The 13,349-nt window shown below is 40.3% G+C and overlaps 1 protein-coding gene across 2 annotated transcripts in view; it reads right to left on the bottom strand.

Moving 5' to 3' along the window:
• Window positions 1-13,349, bottom strand: part of eps15 (epidermal growth factor receptor pathway substrate 15) — a 234,586-nt gene that overhangs the window by 155,457 nt on the left and 65,780 nt on the right. For both annotated transcript variants that reach the window (XM_038794268.1, XM_038794267.1), the window contains exons 4-8: window positions 12,599-12,646; window positions 12,360-12,455; window positions 10,847-10,912; window positions 10,261-10,386; window positions 6,075-6,134 (exon numbers count right to left, since the gene is read on the bottom strand). In XM_038794268.1, coding sequence (XP_038650196.1) covers window positions 6,075-6,134; window positions 10,261-10,386; window positions 10,847-10,912; window positions 12,360-12,455; window positions 12,599-12,646 — 396 coding nt within the window. The remainder of the gene's footprint in view (window positions 1-6,074; window positions 6,135-10,260; window positions 10,387-10,846; window positions 10,913-12,359; window positions 12,456-12,598; window positions 12,647-13,349) is intronic.

Genomic DNA, 13,349 nt, shown 5'->3' with positions numbered 1-13,349 from the left:
CTATTCTTATCAAGGCAGCAGGGGGGAATTTTAATTCAGTTAATTAAATAATCTGGAATATTACACTTATATCAGGAATGATCATCAGGAAACTACAGGTTGTTATAAAAACCTCCCTTGTTCACTGATGTCCTTCAGGGAAAAAAAATTCCCATCATTACCTGGTCAAGTCTATGTGACTTCAGAGACAAAGCAATGTAGTTGACACTTAACTGCCCTCTGAAGTGGACTAGCGACCCACTCAGCTGTATCAAAACTGCTACGAGAAAGTTTAAGAATAAAAACATTGGATTGAAATGGCCGAGTGACCAATTCAGTTGTATCAGTACAGCTATGTGAAATTTTAAGAATAAATATGTCAGTCTGACCACTCGCACTGACCTATGCACCAAACTTAAGAGACAAAAAGGCACATTCAACCTAGTCAATGCTACAAAGTCTTCCCAAGTAACATCATAGGCTTGCGTCAAAATTAGGAGAGCTGTCCGACAGACGAGCCAAGCAACAAGCTAATGTTGTCATACACACAAAATCATACCTTTCTGCCAATGTCCCAGATTCTTACCGCAACATGCTTGGGTCTGACCTAATGATGGGACCAGGACCCAGAGGTGGGAACACACTCATATAGTCAGAAAAGAGTACCCTGGAAGTCCACAACATTTGACTCTGGGTGCCATGAGGTTTTACAGCATCAGTTTGAACATGGGTAAGTAATCTGCTGATAACCAACTACCACACTCGCTTAGCTGATACTCCTCCACATTGACCACCACTTGGAAGAGGCAATAAGGGTAGAAAGGGCACATCACCATGAGTTTCTTGGTAGCATCACTATTAACCAAACCAGAAAGGTCCTAGTCATAGCTGCCTGACTGTGCCCGTGGTATGTGGTGAGAGAACCAACATATTGGAAAATGTCTGCCTGACTTTATCCTTGCCGATCCATCTGTCAAAAATGCATCTGTCCCTGAAAAAGGCATTATGCCAAGCTTATAAATGAAGTGCCAATCCAGTGAAGCTACAATACAAGATATTATATGAATGATCTTGGGCTTAGGTCAGTTTAGCTCAGTTGGCTAGACAGCTGGATTTGTGATGCGGAGCGAGGCCAGTAGAGCAGGTTCAATTCCTGTACCGGCTGAGGTTTATTCATGAAGGCCTGCCTTCTCAACCTTTCTCCTCACTAGAGGTGTGGTGATCCTCAGGTTAAATCACCTCCAGTCAGCTCCCGCTCAAAGGGGAGAGCAGCCTATGGTAATCTGGGACTATGGTAACTCTACCTTACCTTTATGCATGCTAAACAGCAGAAGCTGCAAGCCACAGAAAGATCTGTGATCTAATGTCCTAGTCACAAAATGCAGGGCAAATCAGAAGCTTGCAATTTGAGGGAGCAGGGCGGTAAATAAATTTGAATTTGAGGACTTTAAATTTAATATGCTGGAGGGCTAGGAACAAATGTTGGTCAACAAGCCTGCAGTGATGAGTTAGGCGGCAAGATTTACTGCAGTACAGAATGTGAGTGAAAGCTTAGGGCCTTAAGAGATTATGGATAGAGAGTCAGAAAGGAGAAATGACAACGGTGACAGCAAGGGTATCAATGGCAGAAGATAGGAGTGAAGTGGGCAATGTTGCAAAGGTAAAAATGAGCAGTCTTGGGAAATATCAGGATGCGGGGTTTTAAGTTCAGCTCTGGACAAAATGAATGGCACGATGTTGTGCTTTCTGGCTCAGCCTGAGCAAGTCGCCAGGGCAGAGTTTGGATGCAGCAGCACAAAGTGGAGATTAAGGAGGTTTGGTTTTCACTTTGTGTCAGACAGGTATGAGGACATGGAAGAGGAGAACACAGATAGAGCCTCAGGGGATTCTGATGGTGACTGCTTAGAGGTGGAAAGAAAATACCCTTCTGGAGATATGTTTGAAAACAAACAACCTTGGGATTACAGTTAATACATTCTCATCTTTTTTTGTACAATGTTCTTTGGAGCTTTCAAGGCATGCAGCAGTTTCTGAAAACCTGCAGCAAATGTTGCACTTGAATTCAACTTTCCGACATAGTCATACAGGCTTTTACAAACACTACATATAATGTGCACATGGACAGATTTTGCTCCTCTTCCATGCACACGCTATGCTTCCAAAACTGCTTCCCACAAACAAAGTTGATTACATTTCTCACATGCACTTGGGATGCCATTCTTTCATACTACACAAGCAAAAATATGCATTTAAATGGTTTCTTTAACTTAGCCAAACATTACAAAGCATTTCATATTTGGGGTTCAGATGCAAGTAGGAAGATACTAAATGCCTCCAAAAACACAATCACAGGAGTAGGTTTAAGCAAGCTGTTGAAGATGGTAAGAAATGCACCAAAGCAAACAAATTTGGAATTGTGCACCATTGGTTGAGCCCAAGAGAAACAGGAACAGTGGGTGAATGCGAATTTTTTGGAAGAATATGAACTGGAAAGTTTCAGTCACCCCCAACACCCTGTCCCCTTCCCATGCAAACGCAGGAGACGTAACATCTCCTACTCTCTCCTCACCAAGGCCCCAAATACTCCTTTCAGCTGAAGCAACGAGTTAAGTGTGCTTCTTTCAATCTAGATTACTGTATTTTCTACTGACAACGTGTTCTCCTCGGCACTGGAGAAATCAAACACAGATCGGGTGACCGCTTTGCGAAATGCCTCCATTCAGTCCACAAGCTTTCAGTAGCCTGTCATTTTAATTCTCCATCTTGATTTCATGCTGACATTTCTCTCCTTGATCTACTGCATTGTCCCAGTGAAGATGAAATGAAGTTCAAGGAACAGTACCTCATCTTTCAATTAGGCCTGCTAAGCTAAATAATTCCAGACCACCATCTCAGCAGCCATGTTATTTCCTTTTCTTTACATGTTTCGGTTTTCCTCATTTTGTGTTTTCAGGCAACAGTACACCTGCTCGAGGCATATCCTTTGTTTTTTGTCTTGCTCTATCACCATTTCCTTTGGCCCTGAAGACTAATTATTTTGTCTTTCAATCTCTCTCGTCTTTCACCCTGTCCTTTCTTTTGTGTGTGTCTCACCTTCCCCTTGCTCAAAATCCATTACGTCTTACTTTTCCCAACTCTGATCAGAGGTCAGTCCTGCAATGTTAACTCAGTGCCTACCTCCACACAAGCGGTCATACACTGCTCAGTATTTCCAGCATTTTATATTTTTATTTCAGATTTTTCAGCTGGTTCAGCACACTGGGCTAAATAGCTGGCTTTTAAAACAGACCAAGGCAGGCCAGCAGCACGGTTCAATTCCCGTACCAGCCTCCCCGAACAGGCGCCGGAATGTGGCGACTAGGGGCTTTTCACAGTAACTTCATTGAAGCCTACTTGTGACAATAAGCAATTTTCATTGTGCTATTTAATGTTTTACGTTTTGTCAATTTGGAGTTGCATAAAATTCTTCTTAATTCTGGACCCCAGTAGTCAGAAAGTGATTGGCAGGTGTAGAAAAGAAGATGGCAACATATTCATTTCTAATTTAATAATAAATATTTCTTGATTCCCACTTCCATTAGAACAAAGGTACAATTGCAGGAATCTCAATTACAGGAATGCACTTCCATTTCTGTTAGCTTCTGCTAGCAGGCAACGGTGCATGCATATGTTTGGCATCACCTAGCTATTTGGATAATGCAATTTTAATCTTTAACATCATGAGTTAGTCAAATAATTCATGACCATGCATCAGTGGATAAATATCCTATTCAAAAGCTATGAAATTTTATTATGGAAACATTGCCTCGTTCCCTACAATCAGGCTCCAAAGCTTGGGTTTATTTTTATTGCCAAATATCAGCCAAGTATTATATACGTTATGTCAGCATGGCATACACAGCAAGCACATGCTTACAGCATGTATGCAACACACGCACATTTATCAGCCCAATTTTCATATCAGAAAATTAGGAATTTCTTCAAATTCAAAGGCAAGCTTTTTTTAAATCTAATCCGTTGTCTTGGGGACAGAAGGTGTACATGGTGAATGTTAGTACAATGAGTCCTGTGAACAGGAGAGGCCAGGATTGGGACCTTGGGAAATTCAAGGGTGATGGCACAGGTACAAGTGACGAAGCCATTGCTGGAGATGAGCTAGTTACATTCAGACAGCAGAAATGAAACAATGTCAGGGCAGTGTCAGCGAGGTGTCAGTAGAGGAGGATAAAATTATCAAACAAGTCAGAAGTCAACTAAGAATAATACATTTCCATTACAGTCATGTGTAATGGTGTTGCTGCTAATCAGGGCGGTTTTTCAACGATGTTGGAAACCAGACTAAATGGATTCAAAACTCAAGCTCAGCAACCTCTCCTTAATTTTGAGAAACTGCTAAATGATGAAGTACATTATTTTCTCTTCAATGCTGAAAACAAATTTGTGTTGGACCAAACTTTTCAGTAGAAAGAGTAGATTAGACAGCAACCGCCATAAATAATAATAATCACTTATTGTCACAAGTAGGCTACAATGAAGTTACTGTGAAAAGCCCCCAGTCGCCACATTCCGGCGCCTGTTCAGGGAGGCCAGTACAGGAATTGAACCCGTGCTGCTGGCCTTGTTCTGCATTACAAGCCAGTGTGCTAAACCAGCCCCTTGTTCAAGCACACATTTCAGTTAAACACAAAAATCAGCAAGTGTCTGACTTGCCTGCACCTCCAAAATGTTCCAGAATCGGCATCTTGCCAAGACATTTACACTCACATTCGTAAAAGGATTGTGGTATTTACCCATTGAATACGGCAGAAAATGCTACAGCTTGTCCATTCAAATGCAAATGAATTTTAAAGGTGGGATATGTCTTCATAACTAACGAACAACTAGCACTGAAAATTAGATTTTTGAAATGGGTAGCCTCATATCTCTTGGTTTAAAAAATTTTTTTATTCCATTCTCTTATCTCGCCCTCTCAATTCCATCTTTCTTTTCCTCTCTGTTTTGTTTTCTGCACATGATTTGACGTGGAATTAAAGATTATAGCTTCTGGTTTTCGTTGTTTTTTTCAATGAAAGATTCTTCGACCTGACTGGTTAAGACAACACACTGTTGCTTACCACAGGTCCCAGATCCACTTTGATGGGTACTGCACTATGCTTGCTTCCTAATAACATCAACTTCCAGTGCAAAGCTAACTGTAAACCTGCAGGTAAGCATAAGTGTATAAAGCAACTGCCGTCTACTCACCGCTGACTGCAAAACCTGAGCCACTGAGTTTCAAGCTGATACTAATGTACTGTTCAAGTTTCAGTGTCATAACTTCAGGCATTGGAACCCTTAAGATATGCTTCCGCATTTAATGTGTTCCAACCTCAGAATAATGTGGTATATCTCTTGTATGTTGGTGTTTTTAAATGTCATTGCAAAACTATAATCTAGTTATCCTATCCCATAAGGTTTATGAATCAAAACCGAGGAGCACTGTATTTCAAATTACATGGTTCACTCCTGAGGGGCTGTCATATCCTGTGCACAGGAACCAAGCAAAAGAACCAGATCAGAAATTCCAGCCATAAATCACAAATGCTAGAATAAACTTCAAGAAAATAGCACATTTCAGGGTCAGGAGGCACTATAAATTGGCAGTTTGCTCTCTGATCGATATTAGAATTCCTAACTTCCCACATGTCAGGACAGCAGATAACTGAATGATACAAACTACAGAGATCTCTCAACTCCACTTTGTGTTGCTTTAGCTACTCCCAGTTGAGATGGTGTTAAGGGTGGTACAATTGGTCACACTGCCCCACATCGGCAGTGTTCCTAGTCCCTTTGTCAAAGATTATTGTAGATGTGCAGACGGATTGGCCTTAATGCCCCTAGCTGTCCTTACAAATCCTTGACTCCATTCCATGTGAAACTGACCCAAGGATATTAAAACTTGAGTGAGATAGGAGAGACTTTTTTTTTAAACTCAATACAGCCTTCTTGCACAATCTGTATTGTAAATGTACATATATATATTACATATGTAAATTAAATCAGCAGGCAGCCTGCTGCGCCAAAACAGATATCTGTACAATTAATTTGCAACTTACAACAGCAAATTCATCTCGGTCTAATAATCCATCGCGATCGGTATCACTGAGGTCCCAGACCTAAAAGATAATAAAATATAAAGTAAGCATTTAACCAGTCCAATACTGGACATTCTTTAGAACTCAAATTAACCAGAATTTGCTCTCAGCCATGAACAAATGGTGTGACAGTTGTTTATTACACTGCTCACTGACTTTCTATGGCATTGTATACTCAAATTTAGTGATTAGAAAGCTATGTCAGCATAGTGCCTTATATCAGGGTCTGGAATCTTTGCAAACAGGACAAGTGTCATGTGAGAGTACCTTTATGAAATGAGTGGTTAAGAAATTACCTTTAAGAAATGGGTGTTTATCAGTGATGTCAGAGTGTGGGTGGAGCTGGGCTGTCTGTCAGCTTTTCACTTTTGCTTTAGGCTGTTTGCTGCAGGGTGTGTTTAGTTTTGTTTTCAGTGTTGGAGCTGAAGCCAGACAAAGCAGGTGTACTGTTAATGTCTCTGCGATGAAAAGACTATCTCTTGGTCATTTGGTGAATTCAGAATTATAAATGTTCTCAGTAGTGAATGTAAACCTAATGTGCTTCTGTTAAAAGGTGTTTCTTTTGTCTTCTGGATATTGTTTGGGAAGTTATTAAGAATTACTTAGTGTTGTATTCTTTGGGGGTTGCATTTGAATTAATAGTTGCTAAGATGTTCACTGTATGTTTTAAAAAGGTTAACTTGAGTTCATAGAATAAACATTGTTTTGCTTTAAAAATGCTTTTCCATTTCTGCTGGACCGCACCAGTAGAGTGGGCCGCGTGCTCCCCATACCACAATCTATTAAAAGTTATGGGTCAGGTGAACTCCATGATACACTTTGGGGTTCTTTAAACCCTGGCCCATAACACAAGCAACTCTCCTTAATCAGTCAGCTCAAAGGATCGTCTCTAAGCAACAAAGAATCTGAACAAGGAAGCGGTGGTTAGAACAGTCAATGCAAAATCAAATAGAAAGCAAAATAGAGGGAAAGAAAAATGGGATTAGTGAGAGAGATAAATGAGAAAGAAAAATTAAATTATTGTTTTGTAAATCTCCCAACAATAATTATTCTGAAGAAATAAGACTCCACACTTAATTTTCACTGGCAGGTTATTTGCTGCCAATTAAGACTTATCACATCATTAGAAATTTACTGACCTGGAATGGGTAAGTCCTTACTTTTTGTGACAGTTTTTGCAGATACATGATACCAGAAATGTGTGAGTGTACATACCAGGAAAAAGTATGATAGGTTAGGTCTCTTTTCCCTTGAGAAAAGAAGGCTGCAGGATGACCTAATAGCAATCTTGATAATTATGAAAAGTTTTGAGCAGAGTGGATGTAGAGACAATGTATCCTCTCGTGGCGAAGATCAAGAGGCCATCAATATAAGACAGTCACCAAGAAATCCAATTGGGAATTCAGTATGCTCGAATGTAAAAGTATTTAAGGCATGGTTGCAGATGCAAAGCTCCACCTCAGACAAGAAATCCTGTTGCGAGGTAAGAGATACACAAGAAGCTTGACACCATCCAGGGCAGAGCAGCTTGCTAGACTGGCATCCCATTCACCACCTAAACACTCACTCCCTTTACCACAACTGGATGGTGGAATAATAAGAATAATTGCTTATTGTCACAAGTAGGCCTCAATGAACTTACTCAAATTAACTAGAATTTGCTCTCAGCCATGAACAAATGGTGTGACAGTTGTTTATTACACTGCTCATTTACTTTCTATGGAATTGTATACTCAAAAGCCCCTCGTTGCCACATTCCGGCGCCTGTTCGTTGAACCCACACTGCTGCCTTGTTCTAAACAAGATAATTGTTTAGCCCACTGTGCTAAACCAGCCCCATTATTATAGTGTTTATTATATACAAGATGCACTGCAGCAACCCATCAAGTCTCCTTCAATAGCATCTAGAAGGACAAGGGCAGCATATAAATGGGAACATGATCACCTGCTCCTTCCCTCCAAATCACACATTGTGCAGACTTGAAATTATATTGTCGTTCCTTCACTGTCGCTGGATCAAAATCCTGGAATTCCCTCCCTGAAAGCATCGTGGGTACACCCACACCACTTAGATCATAGATCATAGAATTTACAGTGCAGAAGGAGGCCATTCGGCCCATCGAGTCTCCATCGGCTCTGGGAAAGAGCACCCTTCCCAAGCCCACACCCCCACCCTATCCCCATAACCCAGTAACCCCACCCAACACCAAGGGCAATTTTGGACAATAAGGGCAATTTAGCATGGCCAATCCACCTAATCTGCACAACTTTGGACTGTGGGAGGAAACCGGAGCACCCAGAGGAAACCCACGCACACACGGGGAGAACGTGCAGACTCCGCACAGACAGTGACCCAACCCGGGAATCGAACCTGGGACCCTGGAGCTCTGAGGCAATTGTGCTAACCACTACGCTACCGCGCTGCCCAAGTTGTTGCAGCTGCAGCTGTTCAAGAAGGAAGTTTACCAGCATCTTCTCCGGGTGATTAGAGATGGGCTATGAATGCTGCCCGAGCCAATGACACCCACGTCCCATGAAATCATTTTTTGAAAAAAGGTATGAACATCTTCCTTGTATATCAAAAATATTTCATGCATAAAAGACTTAAGAATTCTGGAACTGACGCAGCAGGTTTAACATTTGGTTTCATCTTCTGCTGGTGTTACACTGCAGCTGATGTGAACTAAAACCATACTTAGATGCCTCTTAGAGAAGAACCTCACACAACAATGTTTTAGTCTAGTCAGAATCTGATATCCAAGCTGTACCACCAATTTTGCGCTGATGCATATCCGAGCTCACTTGCCAATGGCATGATAGCAGCAAAGTTATGGCAGCGATAATTCTCATTGTCCAGCTTTGTTAATTTTCTCATGCACTTATTGACACTCAGCTATAGAAAGAGTGAGGAGAAAAAAAGGAACATGAGAGATAATAGAGGACAGAATGGAGCACACACCAATGGGATAAATAAAAATTAGCTGAAACAAATGGAAGACAAGTCAATTTATGCAAGTTCGAGTGTGATAATTCCGACAACGAACACACAATTTGTAGATGATACGAAACTTAGAAGTCTAGTAAACATTGAAGAAGATTATAATAGGCTTCAAAGGGACATCAGACAGGATCATGGAAAGGGTGAACACATAGCAGATGAAATTCAATGCAGAAAGAGTATGAGTTGACATATTTTGGTAGGAACAATGAGGGGAAATAGTACAGCTAAGCGGTATAATTTTAAAGATGGTGCAAGAAGAGAAAGAGATTGAGGGGATCTGTGCAAAAATCTATGAAGATGGCAGGGCAAGTCAACAAAGCAGTTATGGGATCCTGCACATTATAAATAGCAGCATGGAGTACAAGAGCCAGGAAGTTATGCTAAATCTATATAAAAAACTAGCTGATGGGGGATTTCTATTTGATTTTCTGAGGGTGTGGGGTGGAGTCTGTTAATACCTGTTCTTGTTTTTTTTTGTTATGTATAAAATTGAAGGAGTTGAATAAAAAATACTTTTAAAAAATACTAGCTGGGCTCCAGCTGGAGTATTTTGTCCAATTCTGGGCACCCCACATCAGGAAGATATGAATGCTTTTGAGGGGTACACGTGAGGTTTACAAGAATGGTTCCAAGCAATGACTGAATACAATTACATGCATATACTAGAGAAACTGGGCTTAAATAGAGACACTAAGAGGAAATTTGATGGGGGGGGTGTTTGAAACCACAAAGGATTTAGACAGAGCAAATAAAGAGAAACTGGTTCCAATGGCTGAAGGGTCGATAGCCAGAGGGCATAGGTTCAAAGTGTCTGCAAAAAAGGCAGAGGTGACAAGTGGGAAAGCATTGTTTTATGCAACAAGTGGCTAGGATTCAGAAAGCACTGCTTATTAAGGTGGTAGATACAGATTCAAATAACCTTCAAGTGAAAATTGGACAAATACATGAAGGAGAAAAAAAATTCAGGGATATATCAGGAAACAGCAGCAGAGTTGGACTAACTAGGTTGTTGTTCAAAGAAGCCACTTAGATTTATTGGTCTGCTTCTATGTGCACAGTTCTATGATTCTTCAACAACAAATAGCACTTTTCAGCACAATTCCCGATAGACTACCACACAATGTGCAAGGATAGTATTGTTCTTACCCTTCCCAGGACATCCACAGGTAGCTTAGAATTGAGAAGCACAGGTTTCACTTTATCACCAGATAGGAAACCATTCACAGGATTAAGACTGTCAAAAATTATATCGTACTTCGCCTTTTCTTCCAACTGCAGTTCAGAAATTAATGCAGATGTAAGTTAACAACTACAAACCAATAACTCTCATTGCTTTAGAGATGGCAATTTACATTCATATTTTTCACTAAAATTATTTACAATGACATTTGAAGACATTTAAAAGGAAAACAACTTAATTCACAAGTCTGATAATTCACATGCAAAAAGTCTAAGAGTTCGAAATGTCCACAATTTAATTGACTGTTTTATAAGTTTCCAGATATTAGGAATGGAATAACAAATGGATTGCCCAAAAAAATTATTAAAAACCTAAACACGAATTCCTTGCTTAAGTAATATATACTTGGGTGTACATGAAGTATTTGGTTTTTAAAAAGTCTTAAAAGTTCATTTGTCAAGCTACATTTCACTTTCAGTCACAGATCTTTTATTGGTTGGTCAAAAATCTCAAAAGAAGCCTACATTAAAACTCAACATTTCAATGCTGTACCTTCACAGTCCAGGGAACATCAATAGGTGCTGAGCCACTAGCCGGTAATGGACTGTTTCTATCGTTCTAAAAATTAAAAATGACAAAATTCATAAATAAGAATTGCAGTGATCTTGGTAGAACAACGGTCATGTGAACAATATCCTCATTTTGTTCTGCAAATATAAACCAATCCTATGACTCTCTTGCTTTAGCTCCTTAATGCATAATTTGTTTAGATGTTTGGAGAGAGACCAAAAACCATGATCATTTTTTTTTTTAAAGCCTTTTATCATTATCTTAGAATTTACAGTGCAGAAGGAGGCCATTCGGCCCATCGAGTCTGCACCAGCCCTTGGAAAGAGCACCCTACCTAAGCCCACACCTCCATCCTATCCCCACAGCTCCACCCTATCCCCGTAACCCCACCTAACTTTTTTGGACACCAAGGGCAATTTAGTGTGGCCAATCTACCTAACCTGCACATCTTTGGAATGTGGGAGGAAACCGGAGCACCCGGAGAAAACCCACGCAGACACGGGGAGAACGTGCAGATTGCGCACAGACAGAAATCGAACCTGGGACCCTGGAGCTGTGAAGCAACTGTGTTAATTACTGTGCTGCCCCAAAGGTAAGAGGCAATGGAAGAGACAGAACAGAAGGGAGAGATGGGGGAGGAAGAGGCAGGAAGAGAGAGAGAGAGAGGGGAATGATGGGGAAAAAGTGGGGGTAGGGAAAATAAATAGAAAGCGAGAGACACATGGGGAGGAGAATGAAAGAGAGAGAAAGAGATGAAAGAGAGAGAAAGAGATACCAGAGAGAGAAAGAGATACCAGAGAGAAAACGAGAGAGAGAGAGAGAGAAAACAAGAGAGAGAGAGTGAGAAAATGAGAGAGAGAAAGAGAGAGAGAGAGAGAGAGAGAGAGAGAGAGAGAGAGAGAGAGAGAGAGAGAGAGAGAGAGAGAGAGAGAGAATGAATTCCATCAATTTTGGGCTGAGCCGAAAAGCAGTACTCAGATTCAGGTAATTATTGAATTCTCTGGAGCCGAGAAGACTGTGGGGTGACCTGATTGAGGTGTACAAGGTTATGAGGGGCATGGACAGGGTGATAGGGAGCAGCAAATTCCCTTAGTTGAAGGGTTACAAGAGGACACAAGTTCAAAGTGAGGGGTGGGAGGATTAGGGGGAATTTGAGGGGAAACTTTTTTTCCCCCCAGAGAGTGGCGACGGTCTGGAATGCACTTCCTGGGAGGGTGTAAAGGTGGGACGCCTCACATCCTTTAAAAAGTACCTGGCGCACCATAACATTCAAGGTTATGGGCCAAGGGCTGGCAAGTGGGATTAGGTGTGCAGGTGAGGGACTTTCGGGCGTCGTTGCAGCCACAATGGGCCGAAGAGCCTCTTCTGCACTGTATGATTCTGTGATTCTGTGAAATGAAAACGTATAAATTCTAGGCTGAATTCCTAGACTGCCAAAAGGTCAAAACACTGCAGCCATTTCAGAATACAAAGAAGAAGAAATTAATTTACTTACAAATTTTGGTGCTGGGGCAGAAAGGTGTAAACTGTTCAGAGAGACCTCAAGTCCATTTTGTGCACAGCCTACAAGCCTTAAGGCAACAAAAAATTCCTGAAGAAAATTAAATAACAATTAAATAAATTGACTCAAGATCAAAACAATTGTAACAATGCTAAAGGTGTATATATTGCACAATACTAAGTAAATCAGGCAGCAGTTACAATTTTTCTGATTTTTAAATCTTTTAAAAATACCTGTTTGTTTAAAAACCCCTTTCCATCCGCATCAGCCAATTCCCATATCTGAAAAAACACATTTGGTAGATTAAAAACATTGCACATCTTCGGAGGGTCTTTTAAATGTAAGTACAGTTTACTGATTAGCATTCACAATTATGATAACCGGATTCTGCAACCTTCGAAAACTACAGTAAAGTTCAGAAACAAAAGGCAAAATTCAGTCAATGAATTTTACCAATACATTTTATCAACAGTATCCTAGAAACATAATTTAGGCCATGCTATTCTTATTGCCTTTGACTTTAACATATTTATTAATCATCCACATAAAGCTGCAATCAGAATAAAACAGTGAAAGGGTTGGATATCCTCAATAGTTCAGGCATGATACAGCAGAGGATTGTGAAAGGACAATTATGATACATTTGCATGTTAGGGAAGTACAATAAGGCTGCTACTGATTCTATAGAATACTTATGCAGTCCAATTAAGAGCGAGGAAAATCCACATTCTTATTATTTTGAAAACTACATCAAAATGTAAATTGGATAGAGAATAGACAAAGAATGGTATGGAAACAGAATTGATAATCCCCACAGGGCAATAATTATTCTTTGACTGGGGTAAAGTTAAATTATAAGACGATCAGTGGGGTTTGATATTTAGGTTCATGATATAGTAAACATCCTCAAGTAGAAGAAAGAACAAGAAAAGCAAGTTTTAAATTCTATAGATTACTCAAAAAGAGCTCTATTAAATAAGGTAA

The sequence above is a fragment of the Scyliorhinus canicula genome, chromosome 4 (assembly GCF_902713615.1).
Source record: "Scyliorhinus canicula chromosome 4, sScyCan1.1, whole genome shotgun sequence".
Classification (NCBI taxonomy): Eukaryota; Metazoa; Chordata; class Chondrichthyes; order Carcharhiniformes; family Scyliorhinidae; genus Scyliorhinus; species Scyliorhinus canicula.
This window is presented reverse-complemented; position numbering and strand designations above follow the sequence as displayed.